This window comes from Cricetulus griseus, unplaced genomic scaffold (genome assembly GCF_003668045.3).
Source record: "Cricetulus griseus strain 17A/GY unplaced genomic scaffold, alternate assembly CriGri-PICRH-1.0 unplaced_scaffold_143, whole genome shotgun sequence".
Lineage (NCBI taxonomy): Eukaryota > Metazoa > Chordata > Mammalia > Rodentia > Cricetidae > Cricetulus > Cricetulus griseus.
The window spans coordinates 2,525-29,686 of record NW_023276857.1 but is presented as its reverse complement, the minus strand read 5'-3'; the positions used below and the strand labels follow the sequence as shown (position 1 = coordinate 29,686).

Genomic DNA, 27,162 nt, shown 5'->3' with positions numbered 1-27,162 from the left:
TGGCAAACTTAGCAACTTCATTTTGTTTGCTTGGACCCACATGATAGGATACAAGAACTGAATGCCATAAGTTGTCCTCTGAGGATCACACATACACCCTGGTGCGTGTCTCTCCTGTTCACACCATTAAAGACAATATAACAATTTTTAAAACTATTACATGGATGGAGAGAAACTCGTGAGGACCCACACTCAGCTGGGAATCTATTTGCATTGATGACCAATCAGGAAAATAATATTAGTTTCATTTGGAGGTTTTCTTGGGGTTTCTGGTGTACTAGTGAAAGACTCCACCTGTGTGTGTATAGATAGAACCTATTGGATTCATTGTGTTCTTTGTTAAAGAAACAAAACTTGTTATGAAGTGGTACAGAGACTTACTGGAAGGTCACAAGAGGAACTAGAGGGACATAGTGGGTAGAGATATGATCATACTCAGTTTTTCACACAGATTAAAATTTCAAAGAATATGAGATATAAAATTTAAAAATAACAATTTTCATTGTTTTAGAATTTTCATACTCAAGTTTTTCATACATTGTATTTTCCCCCATCATCTCTATCCTCCATTTTCTTTCCTCTCCTAATTTATGTGTATTCTACTAGACAAGTTCACTTATACTGCATCATGCATTGGTATTCATAATTGTAAGTAAGCATGCAATATCTAAAAACTACATTTGAGAGTCTCCTTTAATATCTAGTCTTAATTAGTACATTTATCTCTAGTTGCTTCCATTTTTATCACTAAACTAAGTTCCACCCTCCTTGTAGATGAAAAACTTCTGTTGTGTTGTTTATATGGCCATGTCTTCTTGATGAGATTCTCTGTTGACAGATGCACAGTTTATTTCCATAATTTAGTTACTGTGATGCTGCTGCAACAATCATTGTGGTGTAAATATTTCTGAAGTATATTTGCTTTGGTTCATTTGGGGGAATTTCTTAGTAAATAATCTTTTGGAAAAGAAAATATTAATTGCATGTATCTGAAAAGAGGCTGTAAATTTCAAACTCAGCAGGTTTTTAATTCTTCATCACTGTCATCATCATCATCATAGTCAACATCTGTAAATCAATGTGTTAACCTTGTCACACATTGGAGTCACTGTCTCAGTCCTGAAATCTATTGAGATCTTAGGTCCTGATGTTACTTCCTTAGCATCTTCAGAGAGCCCAGGGAAGAAGGATGCTGTACAAATGCTCAGAGAGGATTAGGACTTCAAACTCAAGATCCTGCTGCCTGACACAGGTTTCCTCTGTCTTCTTCTCCACCAGGAATAGGCCTTATCTAAGAACTACCCTGCTCATGAATATGTAAATTAGGTGAGTCTATAGTGGTAAATACAGGGATGTCCACACCACCAACAACATATGAGCAGTGTCCTCTCCACAGTCACTGAGCACACAGGTCCTCAACATGGGATGGAGCTGGATCATCATCTTCTCTGTGTCACTAACCACAGGTAAGGGGATTTCCAGTTCCAATGCTGAAGAAGCAACAGTGACTGAGGAGACAAAGATATCCACTCTGCCTTTTCTCCACAGGTGTCTACTCCCAGGTTGAGCTGCAGCAGTCTGGTCCTCAGCTGGTTAAGCCTGGATTCTCAGTGAAGTTGTCCTGCAAAGTTTCTGACATCACCTTCATGGACTACTATGTTAGCTGGGTGAAGCAGAGGCCTGGACAGGGACTGGAGTGGGTTGGAGGTATTGATCTTGAAAATGGGGATACTGACTACAATCAGAAGTTCCAGGGCAAGGCCACAATAACTGCAGACACATCCTCCAGCACAGCCTACATGGAGCTCAGCAGCCTGACATCTGAGGACTCTGCAGTCTATTATTGTGCTACACACAGTATTACAACCACATCCTGAGTGTGTCAGAAACCCTGGAGGAGCAGGAAGCTGCCCTGGGACTGACATGAAAGAGAAGAACAGCCTGTGGACTTGCTCAGAATTAAGCAATCTGAGTGTCTCTTTGTTTGTCTCCTCCTCAAAGGAATACATTACTTTTGTCAACTTTTCAAAGGACATCTAAGTGCAAAGTGGTGTTGGCTAGAATCCTCAAGGGTGTGCCATATCCTTAGGAAATCTTCACCACTGACAGCCTGCACTGAAACAGTATTTCCTTTTTTTTTTGATTTTTCAAGACAGGGTTTCTCTGTGTAGGTTTGGAGCCTATCCTGGCACTCACTCTCTAGAAAAGTCTGGCCTCAGAGTTACAGAGACATGCCTGCCTCTTCCTCCTGAGTGCTGGGGTTAAAGGCCTGTGCCACCAAAACCGGGCTGACACAGGTTTTCTTTAATAAAACAATAAATGTACAAAACTGTGATGATGAATTTCGATGACAATATCTACGAATTTTGAATGATGAGAAGTTTTGGAGCAAGAGCAGAGAATAATGTATAACACAGTTGACCTGTCAATTCCAAATCACCAACATCTGTGCAAATAAAAACTCCTTTCATAGTCTTAAGTCTTCAGTGACCTCAAGGTATGTTGTTGACTGTGACCATGAGGCCTGGCACAAGTTCCCATACCTTAGAATGAAAGACATATTTAAATCAGAATGCACTGCATTGTAAGTATGATTCCTATAAATTGGACACATGTATTATTAAATTATTTTCACAAGTCACTTTTATCAACTGGAGGCTTGTACATGCTATTGGAGGCAGGTTCTGAAATTATACCTTAGTCTCGGCTGCCACAGTTATTGCATTTCCACTCCAAGTACCCAGTGTGTGAGTAACAAGCATGAAGACCAAGGGTAGTCATCTCAAGTGTTGGATTCAGTGTGATGTCCCATATCTCATAACATTAATTTGCATGTCCCTATATTGTATACCCCCCAGTAATGATAACTCTTTCTGCCAGCTTCCTGGGTTCTGCTGCTGCTTAGGACCCCAAATAACACAGAGTCTTATATTAGTTACAATACTGCTGCTCAAAGACTAGGATTTCTTATTTGCTTGCTCAGTCTTAATTATCAACCATAACTACTAATCTATATATTTTTATAAGGACTTATCTTACCTAGGATGCTGGCCTTCCTGGCCTTACCTAGTCTGCTCTTCCTGTTGTCACATCAGGACTCTCTTCTTTAAATCTTTCCCAGAATCCTCCTTCTCTCCTAATCCCGCCTAACTTGCTTCCCTATTGGCCAAGAGTGCTTTATTTATCAACCCATAAGACAAACATATGTACAGAAGGACCTCCCCCAGCAGCCCCCATGACAAGTACAAGTTCCATGACCTTAACATGGGAGAAATATGTGCTTAATGTTTTGTGGCAGACATGAATCCCCAGGCAAATTCTATGTTAGATATTATGCAAATCCATGTTGAATTTAAAATACTACATGACACAGCAATGGTTGTATAAAGTACTCTCCTCTCTTCCTCCAACTGGGGTGCCGGGAATGACCAGAGACAGAAGATTCTTCCACTCCTGGCCCCCAACTCAGTGGAATTCTTTGATGTACCAGGAAAGCATCTGTTAGTGGCTGTAAAGACATGACTTTAAGACTTATCTGGTGTCTTCTGGGGGAGTCATTTTAAAGCCCAAACACCTCAGATGGCAGAGTCAACCACTGTGTACAGCCATGTGGGAATCAGTGTGGCTTTTCCACAGGTGGCTGGGAATAGATCTATCCCACCATTCAAAATCACCACTCTTGGCTATAAACCCAAAGGACTCCACATCTTACTAGAGACCCTTGCTCAGCCATGGTCATTGCTGTTCTATTCATAATAGACAGAATTAAAAACATTGTAGATGTCTGTCAGTAGAAAAACAGAAGAAGAAAATAAAGTACAATGGTTATAAATAGATGTACAATCATGACATGGCTATAGGAAATGTAGATACAATTTTTTCCAAAAACTTGAGGTATGAACCAACTAGTATATAGATTACATTTAAGGTCTACATCATGAGATGGAACCAATCCTGACTCTATGGTGGCCAAGAACCTAAGATTAGACAAATGATACCTAGAGAAAAAAAAAAGTATTTTGTTATCCTAAAGAACTAGCAATCAAATGACTCCAATGACATTCTGCAAATATCCATAAATCACCCATCATCAGAGAACTTCCTGAAATATTCATAAATACAGGGACTGACTGGAGAATGTGCAGAGAGTGAGAGATCTTGGAACATTCAATGTGATGTCTCCTTCAAATCTGTCCCCACAGAGCTTATGGAGTCTTGCAAAAGAGGATGCTCACAGATGATAAATTCCTGAGGGAATGGAGGACACCAAGGAGACAATGCTTTCCAGATACAACAGGTTTGATGCAGATGTGAGCTCACTGATGTTGTCAGTTAGAAAAGTGGCCCCTGATAGAAACACGCCACGCCACAGGGTTCAGCATAGGGTTTTTTTTTTAATTAAGGAAAGGAATCATAAAAATTGGAAAGGGAAGCTATCAGGCCTCTGGAGACAGGAGTAGCAGAAGATGGGAGACATAAAAGAGGAGGAATAGAGGAAAGAGGGGAAATGAGAGGGTTTGAGAGGGAGAGGAGATCAGATAGAGAGAGGGATTGAAAGAAAGAGAGAGAAGAATGGGAGGTGGGAAGGGCCCTTCTGTAGAGGAACACAGAGAATGTGCACAGGTGGAGCTCTTAGTGGCTGCAGCTGAGGGTGTTTCCTGACGGTACCCTAAGGAAAGGCCAGTACAGATGCCCGAATACTAACACCTGAGACTCTTTGGCAGCATCACAGATCCTTCCCAGGTCTAAACCTGATGGAGTCCCAATGTTAAGACGGGAAGTGGACACAAGGCATCAGCCCTAAGCCAGAAGCTCTCTCCAACAGATAACTTGCTCACAAAGACAAAATGTTTTCCTTGGATGGTGTCTCACTGTGTATATAAAGTACTCTGAAGAAATGTCTCATGCCTAGAAGGAGATGGCTAACAGAAAATGAATTCAGTGATGTTTTTGGATATTCTTCATCTCATAATGCTTGTCAGATTTTTTCATTCTACAGGATATATATATGAAATTTGGTCCTCTCTTCATGTTTTGTGGGATCTCTGTGTGTGCAAACTTGATATTCTGTGTCTAGATTTGTTTCTTTCATACTTTTGCTTTGTTTGTTTAGTCCTGCTCCAGTTTGATGTTTCTATTTAATCTTATTCTATTTCATCATTGCTGCTGTTTCCTTTCTCATTATAATGAAAGATATAAACAGGAGTGTATGTGTATAAGAAAAGAGTTCGCCTAGGGTGGGAGGATTTGAGTGAGGGAAACATATCTGAAGTAAAGCCAAAGGCAATGTGGAGTCTGATCTAGATTGATAACAGGTAGTTTATTAAGTAATAGTAGTTAAGCAAGTCCACTCTGTGGAAGCAATGTCAGATCATCTCCTGTTTCAAAACACACAAATAATAGACTAAAAATCACTGTAACATTGAAACACCCTGGAAAAGGAACCAAGTGTTACTGCATCACATAATGCCTATTCTACAACAAGGGTTCAGTGACTCACCTGACACTCAGCAGCACAGATTGGCTCCTCCTGAGACCCATAATTTAAGTCCTCCTTCAGACTCAGATCCTCGTGAGGGAATGCAAATCTCTCCTGGCTCCACCCAAGCAGAGGTTGAAAAGCCAAAGCTGGGCCTGGGCACTCACTGGTGTGCAGCCATGGCCCTGTTTGCCTCCTCATTCCTGCTGCTGATTGTGCCTGCATGTGAGTGCCATGGATTCCTACTGCATGGACTCCCATAATTCACTCTGTGCCAACCTTACCTTCTACTTTTTCCCCCACAGATGTCCTATCCCAGGTTAGCCTGAAGGAGTCTGGCCCTGGAGTGTTCCCTCCTTCCCAGGACCTCAGTCTGACCTGCTCTTTCTCTGGGTTTTCACTGAGCACTTCTGGTATGGGTGTGGGCCGGATCCGCCAGCCCTCAGGGAAGGGTCTCGAGGGGCTTGCAATCATTTGGTGGGATGATGTTAAGAGTTACAACCCATCCCTGAAGAGGCGGCTCACAATCTCCAAGGACACCTCCAACAACCGGGTAACCCTTATGATCATCAGTGTGGACACTGCAGATACTGCCACATACTACTGTGCTCAGAGAACACAATGACACAGCCTTGGCTGACAGCTGTACAATATTTCAGGCTGGTTCTCAGCTCTGTGTCTTTTTCCTGCAATTGATGGGGTTGGGAGTTGGCAGACTTTCCTGCTAGCCTCTGGGGTTTCCTCTTTACTCTGAGTTTCAGATCCCTGGCTTCCTGTTATACAAATGAGGCCAGCTTTAAAAATTCTTCAGAAATGAGAATCTGTCTGTTGTGTTTTTAAAGAATAAGGTTTTCTGGTCACTGATCCACGCAGATCAGGGTTGTTGTTCCACTCAGTCTTAGGCCTCAAATCCCCAGGACAGCAGATGCTGAATTATTGTCACATTCATGTTCAGTAAACTCCTGGATGTGGGGAAGACTGACATTTCTAGATAAACTTTTATAAATTGAGTTATTGGCCAAAGTGACTCCATGGAAACCACAAAATATCTCAATCTATGACCTCAGGTGACTGGTTGCTCTCCACAAACTGAAGGTAAAATCCTGTTGGTGAAGACAACACTTACATATATCACCTGACTTGGGCAATTTGAGTTGGAGCCTAAGTGCAGCCCCAGCCCTACTGACTACAGTTCATAGCAGTAGAAGGTACTTTGCATGCTCTAGAGGAGAATCAGCCTAACAGATGACTGTGACCAACAATGGTGACCTGCTGATGAGACTGAAATTAACGCCCAGTCTGTGAATGTAGCCCATGCCTGAAAATACTAGAATGTTCTAGAACTTTGACAAGATAGGCCATGGGCTTATGAGAAAATCACACGATCTGCTAAAGCAGTGATTTTCAACCTGTTTGGCAACCACGTTAGGGATTGAACAACTCTTTCTCAGGGTCCTGGGACGCTTTTACAAGGGTCACATATCAGATGTCTTGGATGTCAGATATTTACATCATGACTCATAGTGGAAAATTATAATTATGAAATAGCAATAAAATAATTTAAATTCCGGGTGGTCACCACACATAAGCACTGTATTAAAGGGCTTCAGCAATAGGAAGTTTGAGGACAACCGTGCTAAAGAAATATAACAATAAAGTAATTCTGAATGGCATGACCATTTCTACACATTAATCTGTGTCTCACACAACTAACAATAGTGAAATTTCTTCTTGCAACATATGGCAAGTATCATGGAGACTCTCAAATGGACAATGTATAGAGAGCATGGAGGATATGTGTGCACTCAGTCATAAATATGTGATTTTAAGCAAACATTTGACTAGGGACTCATGGAATGATTCAGGAGAAGAGATAGAGAGATTTTAAGACCCACATGTACTGAATGAGTCCAAGGATAGACTCTCTTTCAGACACAATAGGACCAGTGCATACATGAACTCACTACGCTAGAAGTAATTTTAGGTCTTGTAGAGGTTCAAGCCCCATGAGTTTCTAATACTAATAGGAGGATATTGACATGGACACTCAATTCTAAACAAGAAACTATCTGCAATTGGCACTTACATGCCAAGGAAAAATGCTACGCCCACGGCGGTCACGCCTGTGTAGCAGAAGATGCCACTAAGGTGGGTTAAGGCCGCTGGGTTGGGGTCTGTGCTCCCTGGAGATGAGCCCCAGGCGCTTCCCTGGTGATCATGATGTCCGGATGAGTCAACTCGAAGCCGCTGTCATTGGTGCCACTGCAGCCTCTTCTTCCTTGTCTTTTTGTTCTGTGTATTTCTTGTGTCTTGCCAGCAAACTGCCCTGATGTTAAAGGAACATCTGGGGACATGCTGAACTCTGTCCCACCGTTTATCAAAGCCTTTTCTGAAGTGGCCAGTTTAGGGAATAGATGGGTGAATCATGAGGGAAAAAGACAACTTTAGAAAGACTTGCCTTTCCTGGGAAAGATTAGCTAGATCTAGAAAGCCCTGATGTATATGGGGAAAAAAAGAGAGAAAAGAAGTATTAGAAAACATGAAGCCAGCATTAAAATACTGGATGGCTTTATAGAAAGGATTTGATAGATTTCATGATGTAGAAGAATTTTATGAGGCTTGTTTTACAGGAGACTTTAGATCCTAAGATCTAAAGATATCTACACAGACACACTGAGTGTGTCTGTCTCATTTCCTTGCCGATTCCTGATTTCTCCTTAAGCCTTCTCCCTTGTTCTCCCTCGGTTGGTGGTCTCCACGAGAGGCGGTCTGTGGCAGAAAAATAATGTACATCAGTGGATTGTCACTGGCTGTATTAAACACATTACACAGAAGGTCTTACGCCTAAGAAAATACAAAACAAGCACAATTGTGTTTTTGTGTAGTCACACATAACTTTAGCAGAAATGACTCTGGTGATGACACAGGATCAAATGCTGAGTGAGGTCTGCAGTATTGGTGATGATTTTTCCTCATGAGATTCAGGCAAAGACTCAGTGGTATCCAGTTAGGACAGTGCCTGGATTAGGGAAGTCACAGGGGAGGAGAGGCCACACCAGAATCAACCCTTGTGAGGAGTGGGGTAAAGAGCCCCAAATGATACATGGCAAGGACCAGGTAACAAAAAGAGTTGGATTTTATAGAGACCAGCATCTGGGGAGGGAAGACCATTCACTGGAAGCCAGCCAGGAAGACCCTGTAACAGGTAGGGACTGAGGGAATCAGGGGAATCTGGTGGCCTTTTTCTGAGGTGATATTTCAAATAGAAACCTCAGCCATTTGCCTCAGGTTTGAAACCTAAAATCCCAGATTTTATATTATCAAACAAATGATTAGGAGCAATGTGTAATCTTCTGTGTGATTACTTCCTGCAGACACTGAGGCATCTTTGTTGGGTGGTGTAATGGTCAATTGTAATAGAGTCCACAAAAGCCCAGATAAAGGTCATTGGGTATTTATTTGGGAATCATTCATGAATAAAATAAAATAATAAGGTTGAAAACCACTGAGGTCTTCTTCCCAGAGCTGAGCCGTGATCTGCAAACCCCACCCAAGACAAGTGCTCCCCTCCCTGTCTGCATGCAGCACCTGAGACTCCAACAGGAAGGGGCTGGTACCTCAAAGACTGTTGGGTTTATGAGTTCCAACCACAAAAGGAGTTGGAATGCTGACCCTATCCAGGCTGACCAGACTCTGAGGAAACTTCTAGGGCTAGAGACATGTGGATATTAGTTGGAGCAATTCATAAGAGAGAGACATCTGGCATGAGCCAATTTAAACTTTTCCCATAATACAGATTTTTGAGAGAAAACCTGCAGCTAGTTCCTGGAGCAGTCTGCAGTTGACTTTAAATCCAACACAAAAAATAGACTAGGGAAAAGTGTAAAATAAGAAGTTTAGGGGATTTGTATCTATCTGTGCATTTGAAAGTTTTTGCCTCATGGTCTGGTAATTGAAGGAGGCTTACACAAATCAGGGAGACACACACACACACACACACACACACACACACACACAGAGAGAGAGAGAGAGAGAGAGAGAGAGAGAGAGAGAGAGAGAGAGAGAGAGAGATTAAAGATGATTGGGTAAAGGTGACAAATATCTGACAAGAGCCTGATGGGGGATATGATAAAATACATTGTCTAAAAAACAGTAAACCTTATAAATTTCTTTTTGTTCTATAGAAATGAAAAATACTGTGCTGAAATACTAAGGTACAAAATGGAACCTGAGTCAAAAAACAGCCACCACTAACACACTCTGTCATTCCTGCCCTCACTCAGAAGGACCACACACTCCTCTGCTCAGCCTTTTCTCTCTTAGTCATGTCCATCCTCAGTGAAAAACATATCTCTCAGACTAAAATGTTCCTCTAAGATTGCCAGGGAACCTGTGACACAGTTCCCTAACAAATAAAACAGGGAAAAAAGCAAATTAAAACTGCAAGTTTATGAAGCCAGAAATTTCTATTTTATTTTGGAGTGGGAGATAAATGTTCAGAAAAGAAAATTTATTTTTGTCATCTCTGCTTACAATGTACAGTCCTGGATAATCAAGGGTCTGTGTTCAAACAAGGTTCTTTCTGTAGAACAGCTGAGCACTTGGACCCTGAAATCATGCTGGGGAAACATCAAATAAAATTTCCCCTAATGCTTTGCCCTTATCACAGCTGATATCAAAGTGTAATCATTTCATTTTATACACATCTACCTGTACTTATGGAACCAATATAATATTTTACACACCTACAATTTCTAAGAATTGTGATGATCCCAATTCAAACATCCATGCTTACTTTGTGTGAATTTATGTTTGTTCCAGTCTGCTGCAAGTAATATTACTAGATCATGACTATGAGAAACTGTGTGTGAATATCATCCAGCAATTCTTGTGAGAAGAAACCCACTGAGGTGACACCCTCTAACTGTGAAAAGGGCATAGAAATGAACAAAGACCATGCAGCAGAATCTAATGTCAACATTCCAGGCTTGGATGGATCCTATAGATCAGCCATACTCCAGATAAGAAGCAACTCCCATAACAGATCAACCAGATGATTTTGGAGCACAGAGTAGTGGGGGATGACCACACCTCAGACATTCAGAGCCCCACAGAACAGGTTCAAAGTCAGAACAGCAAGCTGCTTCGGAGGGAGAGGGACACCACATCTGTCTGAAGTTTCTTCCTTTGTTTACCCACACATAACCATGCTAAATGAGTGAATCCTTGTAAGAGAAATGATTTGGTCACCAAAGGAGTCAAAGCAGAAGTGACTTCAGATCAACAGCTCACTGCATATGGTTGCTTTAAATGAAGGCACTTTCCTGAAAGTGCCCCAGAAACAATCATGTCATAGTCCATAAGAAATCTTAGCCATAAAATGTTTATATAAGTGTTGAATTAATTAATCCATTAAAGAATTACTTCCCACTCTCCTTTCTAATACAGGGTAACTATCTTAGGGGGCCACTTGAGACTGAACCCACAACCACCAAGAAAGCCCTACATCCTCAGGGGATTGGAGAGACGGGAAGACATAAACCATATCACTACAGACCAGATAACAAACTCCTCTCTGTCCTGTTGTAACCAGAGACAGGGATCCTATATTTAGTTTGAGGAAATTAATGGCACAATTGCCAAGGATGTTAACTAACAAACCCCAAACACAAACATGTGGCATATATGTAAAAGTGGTTTGTGATATGCTTAGTATTTCACATGGATGAGCCTCTATACTAATAATGTTTATTTAATATATATTATTCATATGTATGTACTTATATATGTATATGTATTCTATAATGAGGATAAAACTTGTGTCTTGTGCATGCTAAACTTTCTCACCATGCTGCCCCAGCCCAGTGTCATTACATTAATTTAATGTACACTTCACTATGGATTCATCTTCACATTGGATACCCTTGAATTTTCAAATTGTAAGTTTTAATTTTTAAACTTATATGAACTTACTGTATAATATCTGATAAGATAAGCAGTGGAGAGTTCGTGTATAAAAAGAAAAAAATAAGTTAATGATGGTGAATCTTTTTATAAACAAATAATGAATATTTCAATGAAAACATCGTCCTCATTGGTTCATTTTCTTTCAGAAATTTGCACAATTACCTGCTGCCTCTAAGGCTCACACACACCAATGAATAAGATATAGCAAGAAGATATGCAAATACAGCCCCCTCTGCTCATAAAAACCAGCCCTGCCCTGACCCCGCAGGTCATGCAGAGGACTCTAGCCCTGTCTTCCCATTCAGAGATCAGCACTGAAAACATGACAATCAACATGGGAATGGGGCTGCACTGGGTTTTCTTTCTTGCTCTTTTAAAAGGTAAATAACAAGGGATGCTGAGTGTGTGAGGAGACATGAGTGAGAGAGACAGTAGACTTTGTGACAGTTTCATCATCAGGATCCTCTCTGTTTGCAGGTGTCCACTGTGAGGTGCAGCTGGTTGAGTCTGGTGGAAGATTGGTGAAGCCTGCAGGGTCACTGAAACTCTCCTGTGTGGCCTCTGGATTCACTTTCAGTAATATGCCTGGAACTGGATCCGCCAGGCTCCAGGGAAGGGGCTGGAGTGGGTCACTCGCATAAGAACTAAACCTAATAATTATGCAACCTATACCTGGATTGAGTGAAAGGCAGAATCACCATCTCCAGAGATGATTCCCAAAGCATGGTCTACCTGCAAATGAACAACCTGAGAACTGAGAACACAGCCATTTATTAATACTCACAAAACCTGGATGTTCTCATTACATATGTTTGTGTCCATGAGTTTCCAGACAAACAAGCCTATTTCAATTTCATTTTAGAATACATGGTTTCCCATGCTGTTTAATAAGCATCCTATGGACCCTTTGCTACATCTTATTTGTGACAATTAATATTTGCTTATTTTGCAATAAGCATATCATTATGACCCCATGCAGCAACTAAGATACCCATCTGCCATTTGCTGTTTTGTCAAATACACATAAAATAAAACTCTCCATGTTTTTCCTCTCAAGTCTCTAATTTTTGGACTTGGTGATGGTAGGTTCCAGAAATCACAGAGAAATTTAAACAATCTAAACAATTTTGTATTTTTTTCCCATCATGTGGGGTCAAATGGAGTACTTCAATGAATGAATTTTATTACCCCACAAAGATGGGAAACAGGACCTGTACTTTTTTCCCAGCTCCCCATGTGTTAGTGCTCTAATGTGGTGCAGATAATTCACATTTTTACACAATGGATGTTGGAAATTTCAACCTTGTAATGATGGAACTTGTGTTTTTGTAGCTGGGAATAAACTACTATGTGAATTTGTACAGTAAAATGCAGATCAACAATATCTGGGCAAATAAAAACCCCTATTCAAAACTCAGTTTGCTGTACCTATTGTCACACTAAGAACATTGTTTGAAGTCGTTCCCATAGGATTTTGGGAGTCATGTTACCTTTCCTCATGAATCTAATTTTAGATATTTATTTATAAGTAAGGCTAATTGAAATGTTTGTGGTAGTAATAATCAAATTTCTTATTGTTTTAGTATTACAGATGGAGATGATTGTCATCCTGTGGAGTCCTCAGGGTGTGGCATTTGCTACTTTGAGCTCCTGCTCAGATGACACTAGGGCCAGATTTGTGGGATTCCAAGCTGACAATGTAAGAGATGAGTTCACGTCATCAGGAGTCCAGCATACTCACTCCCCTGTTTCATGAAAATGGATAGTCTTTGACACAGGGTATAGATTGCCATTGATTGACATCTATTGGACATGCTTGTATGGGGCACAATACCCCTCCCACACGCAGGTTTTCTATTCTAAGAGGCAACAAGGACCACTTAAGACATCTCTTGATCTTTGCTTTATTGTAACTCTAACATGTCTGAATCCAATCATTTCTGTCTACAAATGCTTTTTGCTTTTGATTTGTTTATTACCTAGGAGAATGCACATAAACCTTGACTTTACAAACACTGAATACCAGGAACACAAATAATTCTGTCTTGATATCATGGCAACAATCTGACTATATTATGGCACGAATAACAAAAACAATTTCAAAGTGGGATTCTCTGGCTTTTAAAAAAATAACTCATATAAAGGCAACAAGCTGTCAAAACCAAACCCTGTTGCTAGCAAATTCACTTTCTTTTTCCATGTGACCTGGCTCCTTGCACAAACATGAGCACTCTCAGGTTGAGAGTTGATTTGGTTGTCTGTTTGCCGGCCCATGTATTTATTTTCCTCTGGGAATTTCTTCTCAAAGTTCATCATTATTCATCTTTATCCTCTGGACCTATTCCAGCAGATCACATGATACTCAGGAGGTGTCTCCTGCACCAGGTAAAGGTGGACAGAATCTCCTTGTCCTCCAAGGCATAGTGCCCTCCTCCTCCAGTCTTTGCAAAGTAAAATGTCAACACCATCATGAACAATCTTGCTCTAATATAAACCACAGAGTTAGGACAGAAAGGAAAGAGGGGTTACTTTATCTGTGAATTCTAGGGAACAGTCAACAGAAAGATTGAAAGTAGCGTGAATGTTGTGTTGTTGTTAGATGTGAACTAGCTGGACTCATGCAAGGTTCCTAGGGCTGACTTCTATGGGGACAGAATGGATTTCTCAAGGAGCTGTGCAGGTTTCATCCTCTACAGCACTCCATCTGGTGGCTTCCCTGATGCCTCACAGTCACAGAAGATTCCTAGGACAACCTTCCTGACCTGCGTGTCATGTGGAGACATTATAAATCTGTCTATGAACATTTCAGAGCAATCCAACATGGGAATGAGTTTAACCTATTGGAGACTGTGTTCTGTCAAATAAACACAGTGGGATAGAGTCTGATGTTTAGTGTATGATCAATAACATTGTTAAATATTCAAGCATGAGACAGCCAAAAGGAAAACCGAAATAAATTATTCATGCAGAGTCTGAGGAACTGGTGCAGAGAGGCCAGCAAAGGTGTTTCCTGACTCTACACAGAGTTTCTTCCTCAGTTAACCACATACAAGGCCCAGGAGACCATCTCCTATGGCAGTTAGAACCCTCCCCTAGAAGGACACAAGATCAGTTAGATCCTAGTATCTGTGTTGCTCTCCTGGGCATGCTACAATAACAGAAATGACCCAGTTCAAAGACTCACCATCATCATGAAGACAATTTATCTCATAGTGGAATAAATTTCTCTGCTGGAAAACTGGACCTGCATGGTCAACAGCATATGGGGTTCTAGAGCAGGAAGGAAAAGTTTACATGTAACCAGAACCTGTCTCCAATTATAATATATTCAAATGAAAAATGAGATTCCTCTAAGGGAGTATAACTGAGGAAAGGAAACACACTAAGCACAGGCTGGGGTCCATCTCCTGATGTCATCGGGAGGGAACCCATTCAAATGCATTTGGGAGTTTCCTGTCACATAATTTCACATAGTTTTAATTGACATTTATTTATTTATTTATTTATTTATTATTTTATCCCGCATTTTCTTTGACTATATACTACAGCTTCTAATTTTGTGTTTCTATGGGATTCAGGTGGTCTCTGCATCCACACCTGTTTCTTGTGACTTTTCTTGGGCTCTTTTACTTCAGATTATATTTGTTTTTTCCGGTTCCAAGGTGTTAGTTTTTCTTTGACTTCATTGTACTTTATTGTATTTTATTCACTAAAAGCTTGTTAGTAAAAAAAAATAAAAGAAAACAGTAAGTTGGTGTAAGGATGGGGAAGCCTTGTGAGTTGAGTCAGGAGGAGGGAGTGTGGGATGCAGCTGCTTCCATCAGCTGGTGTTTCCTCTACATTCCACAGCCTGATGGAGCAAACAGTGGGTGTGGACCCTGTTCTACAACAAGATGACTGCGAGCTGACTTTCTGGGATATACGGAATCACATCACATGGGTGGAAAAGGGAAGAAAAACCTGAGCAGTGTGGACTTCCTAATCAGAAATGAAAAACTTGGTAACCCCACTGTGAAAAAATGGTTAGCAGTGACGTGACACCTGAAAAATACAGGAGCAGTAACTACATTCCTAGCAGAATTATTTATAAAACCCAGAACCTGGAAACAAACTGGATGCCTCTCAACCAAAGAATGGACAAACTAAATGTGGTTAATTTACATAATGGAATACTACTCAGCTGTCAGAAATAATGAAGGCAAATGGACAGAACTAGAAAAACACATCCTGAGTGTGGTAACCCATACCATGTAAGACAAATACTGTATGTACTTAGTCATAAGTGGATACCATACATAAAGCAAAAGATACACAGCCTACAATCCACAACCCCAGAGAAGTTAGAACCCTCTCCAGAAACAGATGAAAGCAGATGCAGAAACCCCCACCAAACATTGGGCTGAGCTCCATGGAGTACAATCAAAATAAGGGTGGACCCATATTACAAACAGATGATTCAAGACCATGGTGGGGAAATCTACAGAATCAGCAGACCCAAGCTAGTGAGAGATTACTGACTTTGGTTTGACAAATGGAAAACCTGTATGAGATCCATCTAGACTCCCTTAATATAGGTGATAAAGGTCCAGCTGGGACAATATATGAGGACACAGGTGTGGGTTCAAGATCTAAATCTAATGCACTGATGTCATGGAACCCATTAGATATGGAGAGGTACCTTGCGTGGTCTAGACACAGACATATATATATGGGGTGGTGGGGAGGTGCCGAGGTCCTGCCTCAACAAGATGATGGGGCAGAATTATTAGAATTCCAATGGGAGTCTTTACCCACTCTAGGAGAAGATGGGAGATGGGGGGCAGTGGAGGACCATGATGTTAAGAGACAGGAGGAACTGGGGTTGGAATGTAAAAAATAAATTAATTAATTAAAATAAATATATAAAATGTTAAGAAATAAACGCATAAGAAACTCAAAGAATCAGGAGAAGAAGAATTTGGTGAGAGGTTGGGCTAGGAAGTGGAGGTGGGGTCCTGCCAAGATGTGTTTCCTGTGATCCCTGCAGTCCCCATGCTCTCTCTTTCAGACTCACACTGTAGGAAGTCAGAGGCAATGATGGCTGTGTTGTAATAAGGGAATGGAGTGGTATCCACCCTCCTCTTTTATAAGGACAAGGCTGACTCCCCACATGCAAATTCATCTTCTAGCTCTAAGTTAAATCCCTTCCTGATCTGTGGGAGCTCACATCTCTGTCACAGGAGGCTGACCTCTGAGAAAAGGGGGTGTAGCCTAGAAGATGAGACTGTTGGGTCTTCTGTACCTGGTGACAGCCCTTCCTGGTGAGTGTGAACATTTCATACATGTGTCCATGAGGGGATGTGACAACATGTGATTGACAGAATTGACTCTTCCTGTCTGCAGGTGTCCTGTCCAATGTGCAGCTTCAGGAGTCAGGACCTGACCTGGTGAAGCCCTCACAGTCGCTGTCCCTCACTTGCTCTGTCACTGGTGACTCCATCACCACCAGTGGTTATGACTGGAACTGGATCAGGCAGTTCCCAGGGAAGAAGCTGGAGTGGATGGGGTACATAGGTTATAGTGGTGGCACCTACTACAACCCATCCCTCAAGAGCCGCATCTCCATCACCAGAGACACAGCCAAGAACCAGTTCTTCCTGCAGCTGAACTCTGTGACCACTGAGGACACAGTCACATATTACTGTGCAAGAGACACAGTGAGGGGACTTCAGCATGAGCCCACACAAAAATCCCCCTGCATTGGACCTCTTGGCCAGCAGGGGGCGCTCAGGCCTAAGGAAGCACAGGAACAGTAAGTCTTTAGAGCAGGGAAAGAAAAACACCTGGTTTCCTCTGCCTTTGCTTTCCACTTTTCCACCATGCAGAGAGAAGGACAGGGGTCTTTTCTCTGTCTAATGTTGAAATGCTGTGTTTATGTGAAGTAACATTTGTTTGTGTCTCACTGTGATTCTCAGGACATGTTGTATAGTAATATTTCTTGTCATTTTGAAGGAGGACAATGTCTTTACCAGCTGAACCATCTCTCTGTGTTTAGGAATATGTTTTGATGAAAACAACTTATTGGAACTCTGCTGATCTCACATGCAATTAGTTTTCACATAAAAATCAGATTCCACTTTGATTGTTCAAACACTCTCCTCTCTGTAACAGCTCACCCTAGCCTGCTCACACAAAGCAGTTGAAGGGATGCCTAGGGAATGAGACACAGAGTGATAAGGGGTGGTCGATAGAGCAGAGTGGTCATGGAAGGATGGTGCAGCTTTGACTATGAACAGAGGAGAGTTGGTCATCTTCATTTTCACAGAGCAGGGTCAGGACGGTATGATCCTCCTCGTGTCCCATTTGTGTGGGAGCAGGCAAACACGTTGGGATCAAGAAAGTATCCCAGAAGGGAAATTAGGTGAGATCTATGGGTGAACTGGGGATGGGGGAGGGTGGTTAGGGAGAAGGGAGGGAGGATGAGGACATGAGGGAGCAGCGTGGTCAAGGAAGCCGGAAGGGATGCAGTAAAGAGCAAGGGAAGAGATATCTTAGTAGAGAGAGCCACTATGGGGTTAGGGAGAAACTGGTGCCAGAGTTCTTCCCAAGATTTCACCAGGGTTTCCTCAGCTAAGACTCCTAGCAATAGCAGAGAGGATGCCAGAAATTGCCTACCCCTGTAACCAGATTGCTGAATAACCCAACTCTCACCATAGAGCCTTCATCCAGTAATTGATGGAACCAGGCACAGAAATCCATAACCAAGAACCAGACCAAGCTCTGGGAATCCAGCTGAAGAGAGGTAGGAGGTTAAATATGAGCAAAGAGGTCAAGATCATGATGGAGATATCCACAGAGACAGCTGAACCAAGCTTGTAAAAACCAATAAACTCTAAACCTACAACTGTAGAGACTCCAGGTGACAAAGCTAGGCCCTCTGTAAATGGGAGGCAGTTGGGAAGTCTGAACTATCAGAGGGGCTCCTGGCAATAGGACCATGATACCAACCTGGTATATGAACTAGCTCCTTAGAGGCCATTCCCTATGGTGGATGCCATGCTCAGTGGCAGCAGGAGCACATTAGAATCATGATAGAATCCTGGTACATGAGCTGGCTTGTTGGAGCACAGTCACCATGGTGGGATTCCAAGCTCAGCCTTAATGCATTGTAGAAGGGCATGGCTCTGCCCCAAACCATTGTGTCAGAATTTGTTGATCCCCATGAGAGCCCTTACCCGTGAGGAGAGTGGACTGAGGATGATCTGGAGGGATGAGGATGGGGTAGGAGGAGGTGTGGGAGTGAAAAAATGTGGTTGGAATGTTAAATGAAATTTAAAAGAACAAATAAAGTATATAAAAAGAATATACCCCTGAGGTCTGTGCCTCTGTTTCCTCTAGGAAACTCAGGGTAAATCATCCTGTCCATGAGGCAAGGTTAACATGCAGTGTTCTCCCCTCTTGTCTCCTCTGCAGACTCAACCACTGAGAGCAGCCTCATCTCATAGCCTCAGGCTCATAGCCCATCTCGGACCTTTGACCCCAATCTCCTTCTCACAGGAGCTCCATTAAAGTGGGTGTGTCCAGGGACTGCTTCTCTGCTCAAGGCTGTTCTCAGAAGTGACAGTCACAGGGTTTAAGGAAAGGCAACTGGGCATGTGGCTCATTGTGTGTGTGACTGATGGTGACATTCACTGTTCTCATTGTGTGTGTGACTGATGGTGACGTTCACTGTTCTCATAGTGTGTGTGACTGATGGTGATGTTCACTGTTCTCATAGTGTGTGTGACTGATGGTGGTGTTCACTGTTCTCATAGTGTGTGTGTGACTGAAGGTGATGTTCACTGTTCTCATAGTGTGTGTGACTGATGGTGATGTTCACTGTTCTCATAGTGTGTGTGACCGATGGTGACGTTCACTGTTCTCATAGTGTGTGTGACCGATGTTGACGTTCACTGTTCTCATAGTGTTTGTGACCGATGGTGACGTTCACTGTTCTCATAGTGTGTGTGACTGATGGTGATGTTCACTGTTCTCATAGTGTGTGTGACCGATGGTGATGTTCACTGTTCTCATAGTGTGTGTGACTGATGGTGATGTTCACTGTTCTCATAGTGTGTGTGACCGATGGTGATGTTCACTGTTCTCATAGTGTGTGTGACTGATGGTGACGTTCACTGTTCTCATAGTGTGTGTGACTGATGGTGACGTCCACTGTTCTCATAGTGTGTGTGACTGATGGTGACGTTCACTGTTCTCATAGTGTGTGTGACCGATGGTGATGTTCACTGTTCTCGGATTTCCTGTCCAGGTGTAGCCACAGGATTCATATTTGTCCTGGTGAAACCCCCACGGGCCCTGTCCCTCAAATGTGCTGCCTCTAGATTATCTGTGACCAACTCTCACATTAACTGGGCCTAACAACACCCAAAGAAGGATTAGAATATGCTTACACTTTACAATCAATTGTTGGAGTCACAGGTGCTTTGACAACAAGCTGGGCTCCTACTCAGGAGGCATTGGGGAAAGGGTAGTGGGATCCCCAGCTCAGAATGTAAGAGGATTGATTCTATCAGCAGCAGCCCTTGGGTGGGTGCTCATTAGACTGCTTTCTGAAACTGGATAGTGTGTTTCATGTCACCAACCAACAGAAACAATTTGTACTGAAGGGTGACAAATTCCCAAATATTGTTTATAAACGTTTGTTTTCACTGAAATGTGATTGGTTATAAATGGTTAAGATCACAACCAATCTCTTAAAAAATGGGGAAATATGATACAGGAATGAACACTTTGTATTGGTATGGATTTTCCTTTATTGATACAAATTTAGCATTAATTTTGATAGATGTATATTTCTCCTCTTGTTTGGATATTGTGTTTGTATAGCTCATTTAAAAATGTAATGTACAAATAAGTAGATTAATATGGTTACCTATAATATTCAAAACTTATAGTTAGGTTAGCTAGGTTTTCTACATATATAGAGTTATATTTCAAATGGATAGGCACTTTTCAAACCTTTCAAAGACCTACAGAATATGGCATTTAAAATGGTTTAGGGTTTTTCATGACAGTGAGACACAACTGCTCCTGGCAATACCAACTGCATTAGAAAGGAAGGTGGGCATCAAAGAGACGCCTTACGGAATTAGTTTCAATATGGTGAGACTACCCATTTGGGAAAAAAAAACCCTGCTCTTGCCAGATTGTTTGACTGTGTGCTGTGTAAACTGGACATACAGGATCCACAGGAAAGTGACTGCTGAAACCACATGAGACATTGCTGCAGGGTTCCAGGATACCATCTTCTGTGTCAGTTACATTCCATGTGGAGAAGTAGTAGTAGTAATTCAGGTAGTTCCTAGACTCCGTCACTCCCCTGGGAATGCTACAGAAACAGAAATGACACAATTCAAAAACACTTTCCATCACCACAAGACAGTACACCTCATATTAGAATGAATTCTTCAGTTGGAAAACAGGACTAGACAGTCTTGTCTGGTGGTGAGGCCATCTAATGGCTCTTCATGCTGAGTCTCACCTAAGCAGGATAGAGTGTCATGTCCTGGGGAGTAGAAGGGACTGGACTGATGGAGGAACACCTGAGCAGAGTCCACGAGTGGAGGATCTAGATTTCTCTACACCTTTTGGTACTCACACAAATGATTACTTCATTATGTAAGAAAGATTATCAATAGTAGCCTGCTGTACAGGAATGCTCTGACCCACACAGTCTACAACAGACTAATAAGAAACACAAAAATGTTCACATTTTAGAAGAGTTTTTTCAGATAAATAATACTCTATAGAATTTACAATCCATTGTTTTCCTTTTTGTGAGACAGGGTTTCTCTGTGCAGCTTTAAAGCCTGCCCTGGAAATTGCTCTGTAGAACAGAATTTCCTTGACCTCACAGAGATCTGCCTGCCTCTGCCTCCCAACTACTGGGATTAAAGGTGTGCTTCACCCACCTGTCATTGTTTTTCAATCTGGGTATCACACACCAATCATTTTGCATGAATCTGAACTAAACTAAGTTCTTGAAACCAATTACTTCATTTTAATATCAAGATCCAACATTCATAAAATTTGTTATTCCTTTTAAAATGATCGAAATTTTATTATGGTGGCCTCTGTCAGAGCACAATGAAGTGAGGCTTTGACTTCTATCACAAATACAAAATAAATAATAGGTAATTCTTTCACTCTTTCCCTATGACCCAGTTCCATCTCTATCATTTTCTCAAGGCAAATATATATCCAATACATTCACCACGGAACTCATTCTACAACAGCAAGAACTGCAGAAAAGCTCTCCCAATGCTCACAAAACACCCCTAATCCTAACCATGCAGCTCTGGCTGAGGAGCCCAGCCTTGGATTCCAAGTCTTCCCATTCAGTGTTCAGCACTGAACACACAGTACCTACCAAGGAGTTGTGTGTGAGACAAGATATCCTTGTTGCTTCTTAAATAAAAGTTTTCAGAATTTCTTAACTGAGTATTATACGTATCAACATACTAACTCAAAATCCTCCCATATCCTACTTTCATTTCTCCAACAAACTCAAGAGTTCTTCAACTTAATAAATACTTTTACCTGTGTGTGTGTGTGTGTGTGTGTGTGTGTGTGTGTTTGTGTGTGTGTGTGTGTGTGTGTGTATGTGTGTGTGTCTGACACTTTGAGTATAGTTATAGGTATGTACATGTACCTGTGTTTAGAGCAGTGAACCAGGAATTGAGTAATTATAACAGAAATTGTCCTTGATGAAAACTGATTCTCCCTCTCTTAGGAGAAACTAATTACCAGTAGTTTATCATTTATAGGTTGGAACCTGTGAGGTGTAACCCTGTACTATGGGAGTCCAGTTTCCACATCTATATTGACAAGTTTTAATGAGATCAGCATCCCTCTTTCCTCTAGAAGATACCATCTCATGGTGGCATCCTGGTCCTCTAGACCTTGCATGCTTTCTGTCCCTGATTCAATGATTTTCTCTAAGCTTTGGGTGTAGGGTAAATATTGAAGATGTATCAAGTGTCGTTGTGCATTCCTGGGCCACTTGCTCTCTGCAAGTTTGCCTGATATGGATCTCTGTAATAGTCTCAATCTGCAATTAAAAAGTAAGAACATCATTGATGAGGGAGTAAGAGATTTTATCTGAAGATATAAGGATATATTTAAAAATAAATTGTCTACAACATTCAAGAGCAACTCCTACATGGGAGTGAGGATCACCAATTTGAGACCATGTTATGTCAAAGTTAACAAAGAGGGACACAGTCCAATATTACATCAAGTGCATATGAACAACAACATTGCTAAATGTGTTTTTTGTGAGAGAGCAAAAGGGAAAACCAAAATAAATTAGTTGTGCAGAGCCTGGGGAGTAAGAGCAGAGGTGCAAGAAAGTGTGTTCTATCAATCTACTCAATATTTATTCCTCTGAGTTAACCACATACAGGGCTCAGAACACCGTCTCCTATGGCAGTTAGAACCCTACTCCAGAAGGACACAAGATCAGTTAGTTCCTAGAATGTATGTCACTCTCCTGGAAATTCTACCAAAGCAGAAATGACCCCATTCAAAGGCTCTCTCCCTCACCATGAAGACAGTTTTTCTCACAGTGGAAAACTAGGACCTGTGTGTGTTGACAGTAGAGGGAGTTATAGAGCTGAAAGAAGTGTACATGTAATCCAGAATTTATCAACAATTATAACATCTTTTAAATGAAAAATGAGATTTCTCTAAGGGAGTCTAACTAGGAAAACCAAACACCCCTGAGCATGAGGTGCAGGTCCATCAGCTGATGTCATCAGGATCCAATCCTAATGCATTTGGGAGGCTCCTTGTATTATGATGTCACAGGGCTTTATTGACATTTTATACATTTATATCTATGTCTTATTTTGTCCTACAGTTCCGTCTCCTCATATAGTAAAGTTTCTAATTATGTTTTTATGGGATTCCTGAATATGTAAATCAGGTGATCTCTGCATCCACACCTGTTTCTTGTGCCATTTCTTGGGCTCTTTTAGTTCAGTTTTTTGTTTGATTTGTTTTGTCCTGTCCGATGTCTTAGTTTGTTTTTATCTTATTTTGATTTATTCTGTTTCATTCACTAGAAACCTTGTTGTTTACAAAAGACATTAAATGCTTTATACAGATGGGGAGGACTTGGGAGTTGAGGAGGAGGAGGGAGTGTGGGATGCAGCTGACTTTATCAGCATGTGTTTCCTCTACATTCCACAGTCTGGATGCAGCAAGAAGTAGGTGTGGACCCTGTGCTACAAGATCATGATGGCGTGCTGACTTTCTGCGAAAGACAGAAACCCATCTCATGTGTGGAAAAGGGGAAAATTGAGCAGTGTGGTCTTCCTAATCAGAAACCACTAACTCAGGAACACAAATGTGCAAAGAAGGTTATCAATAACCTTAAAAATACAGGAGCAGCAACTATGGTTATAGAAACATAATTCCTAAAAGCCAGGACTTGGAAACAACTTAGATGCCTTTCAACTGAAGAATGGATAATGAAAATGTGGTACATAAACACAATGGTGTACTCTCAGTGCTGAGAAAAATGACATCCAAAAATTTTCAGGCAAATGCAAAGAACTAGGAAAAAACCCACCATGAGTGAGCTAATCCAAATGCAGAACGACAAGTATAGTATATACTCACTCATAAATGGAAAAAAGACATAAAGCAAAAGATATTCAGCATACAATCCACAACCTCTGAAGCCAAACCCTCTTCCAGAAACAGATGGAGGCAAATGTAGAAATCAACAACTAAATTTTGGGCCAAGCTCCTGGAGTACAATAGAAGTGAGTGGGGAGTGATAATATGAACAAAAGAGTCAAGACCAAGATGGCGAAACCTCCAGAATCATTTGACCTGAGCTAGTGAGATAACAGTGACCCTGGTATAATAAATGGGGAACCTGCATAAGATGGATCTAGACCCCCTTAATATAGGTGATGATGGTGTGACTGGGACAACTTATGCGGCCACTGGCAATTTGTCTAAGATCTAACTTTAATGCACAAACTAACTTAGTGGGGCCCTCTCTCTGCATGGAGAGATGCTTTGCTCAGGCAAGACACAGGGGTGTGGGGATGGGCAGGTGCCTTAGTGCTGCCTCACTGAGATGATGGGCAAGACAGTAGAATCCTAGGGGATCCCTAACCCTCTCAGAGGAGAAGGTGGGTAGTGGCAGGGGCTGGGGGAACAGGAGGAGAGACTATGGGGGGCAATGATATTGGAATGTAAAAAATAAATTAATAATGTTTTTAAAAGAATAATACATAAAATGTTAAGAAATACTTTGGTTGAGTAAGATGCAAAAATACAGGTGCAGAAGAATTTTGTAGGGGTATTGTGCTAGGGATCAGAGGTGGGGTCATGCCACTATGTGTTTCTTGTGATCCCTGCAGTCCCCATGCTCTCTTATTCTAGACTCACACTGTAGGAAGTCAGACACAGTGATGGCCAAGTTGTAACAAGGAAATGGAGTGGTATCCACCTTCCTCTTTTATAAAGACAAGGCTGACTCCCCACATGCACCCTGACTAAGATGTGGGAGAGAGCAAAGATAACATGATGTCATGGGGAGGAAGGTCACAGGGAGACAGTAGGCTATGGGAGAGGAAGGAGGTGGATTACCTTGTGGTCCCATGCAGATGCAGGCAAGTCTCTCGAGATCCAGGTGAGAAACAGCAGGCCTAGCTGATGGATTGTGAATGGCAAGTCATTGTAGAATCAGAGAGCAGAAGGACATGGCATGGAAGGAAATAGTCCTTCTGGGTGTTTTTGGGTGGCCACAGAAGACCTGGCAGTATCTTTGTGATGGAGAAGAGCAGGTCTGTATGGTGGGTGGAGAAAGTTCACCCTAAAGGAACTAATTGCTAAATCTGCATCACCAAAATGTTTTTTAAATCATTGTTAAAGAATAATCTCAAATAGTATTTATCTTTATACAACATTTCTTTTATTTTTTTGAGGATCAATCTCCAAGCTTTATGCATGAAATAGTATAGCACTTGGTTCTGTCCTCAACCACATGTTGTTAATGCAATTAATCCTAGGCATTCATCATTTACTGAGCCTTATATAATGTTTATTAAATGATTATATTTTGGTTTTTCCTATTAAAATTACTATGAATCAATTTAATAATTAATGCAAAGGGAGCGGGAAGTTTACAATTATAGAGCACAATAAAGGAAGTCTGAAAACAAATTTCTATGTAAATCTAAGAATTCAAACTTAATAGTCTATTTTTCATTACTATGTTCTTTCTTTCTCTGCTGGCACACAGTTTTATATAGATGAAGCATAAGTAAAATCTTAGATTTTCTACTCCAAACTCTTTCCTACCATGTAATGATGGGGATAAACTCGGGCTTCAGGCATGAAAAACAATACTCTAGCAGCTAAGCTACATGGCTGGGAAAATGAATGATGCTTTGATGGTTTATACACCACTTGGTTCCTAATTCCATCTCAAACAGTTGTACCATTATTTGTCTTCACTAATGCTTCTGCCTCTGAGTTCAGGATATAACAGGAAGACATGCAAATAATGCCCTCCTCTGTCCATGAAAAGCAGCCCTGATGCTGAAGCTCTGACAGAGGTGCCCAGCACTGGACTCCGTGGTCCTCCCATTCTGTGGTCATCAGTGAACACTCAACACTCAGCATGGAGTTGAGACTGAGCTGGGTTTTCCTTGTTGCTCTTTTGAAAGGTAATTTATGTTTAAGAAAAGATACTGTGTGAGTGGACTTGAGTGAGAGGGACAGTGGACATTTGTGAGAGTTTACGGACACGGTTCTCTTTTCACAGGTGTCCAGTGTGAGGTGCAGCTGGTGGAGTCGGGGGGAGGCTTGGTGCAGCCTGGAAAGTCCCTGAAACTCTCCTGTGCAGCCTCTGGATTCACCTTCAGTGACTACTGGATGAACTGGGTCCGCCAGGCTCCAGGGAAGGGGTTGGAATGGATTGCAAGTATTGAACAAAAAACAAATAATTATGCAACACACTATGGGGAGTCTGTGAGTGGCAGATTTACCATCTCAAGAGATGATTCCAAAAGCAGTGTCTACCTGCAAATGAACAGCTTAAAGGCTGATGACACCGTCATTTATTACTGCACTAGACACAGTGAGAGGACTTCAGTGTGAACCCTGACACAAACATCCCTGCAGGAGCGGTCAGGACCAGCAGGGGGCGCAGGTCACACATGGAGGGAGGGACAGGGCAGGAACAGGAGCAGACATGACTGAGTGCTGGTTTATGTGGTCACAGCTGTCGCCCCATCTACTGATTTCTCTGGATGCTCTCTGTGTTTAGGTCTGTGGAGTCTGTGATAACAGAGTTCTCTTTTGCCACAATTTACAATATACATTCCACGCAGTCTAACGTGAATTACATGGAAATAACTCACCTCTGATTGCAGAAATGACTCTGGTGATGACTCAGGATCAAATGCTGAGTGAGGTCTGCAGCATTCGTGATGATTTTCCCTCATGAGATTCAGGCAAAGACTCAGTGGTATCCGGTTAGGACAGTGCCTGGATTAGGGGACTCACTGGGGAGGTGAGGCCACACTCAGTGACCCCCACACCCTAACTGGTCTCACATCATCTGCTTCCCTGAGCACTGTGCACATCAGACACAGATGTGACCCATTTGTATTTTCCCTGCTGCAGTTACTTAACCTGTAACTTTCATCATG

The 27,162-nt window shown here is 41.7% G+C and overlaps 2 gene segments (V, D, J or C); both read left to right on the top strand.

The window, feature by feature from the left end:
* Positions 1–1,420: 1,420 nt before the first annotated feature.
* LOC113838648 lies at positions 1,421–1,877 on the top strand. The segment is given in 2 exon segments: positions 1,421–1,466; positions 1,549–1,877. Coding segments are annotated over 2 exon segments (375 nt in total).
* A 3,589-nt stretch (positions 1,878–5,466) lies between these two features.
* On the top strand, positions 5,467–6,104 carry LOC113838647. The segment is given in 2 exon segments: positions 5,467–5,704; positions 5,785–6,104. Coding segments are annotated over 2 exon segments (558 nt in total).
* The last annotated feature ends 21,058 nt before the right edge of the window (positions 6,105–27,162 follow it).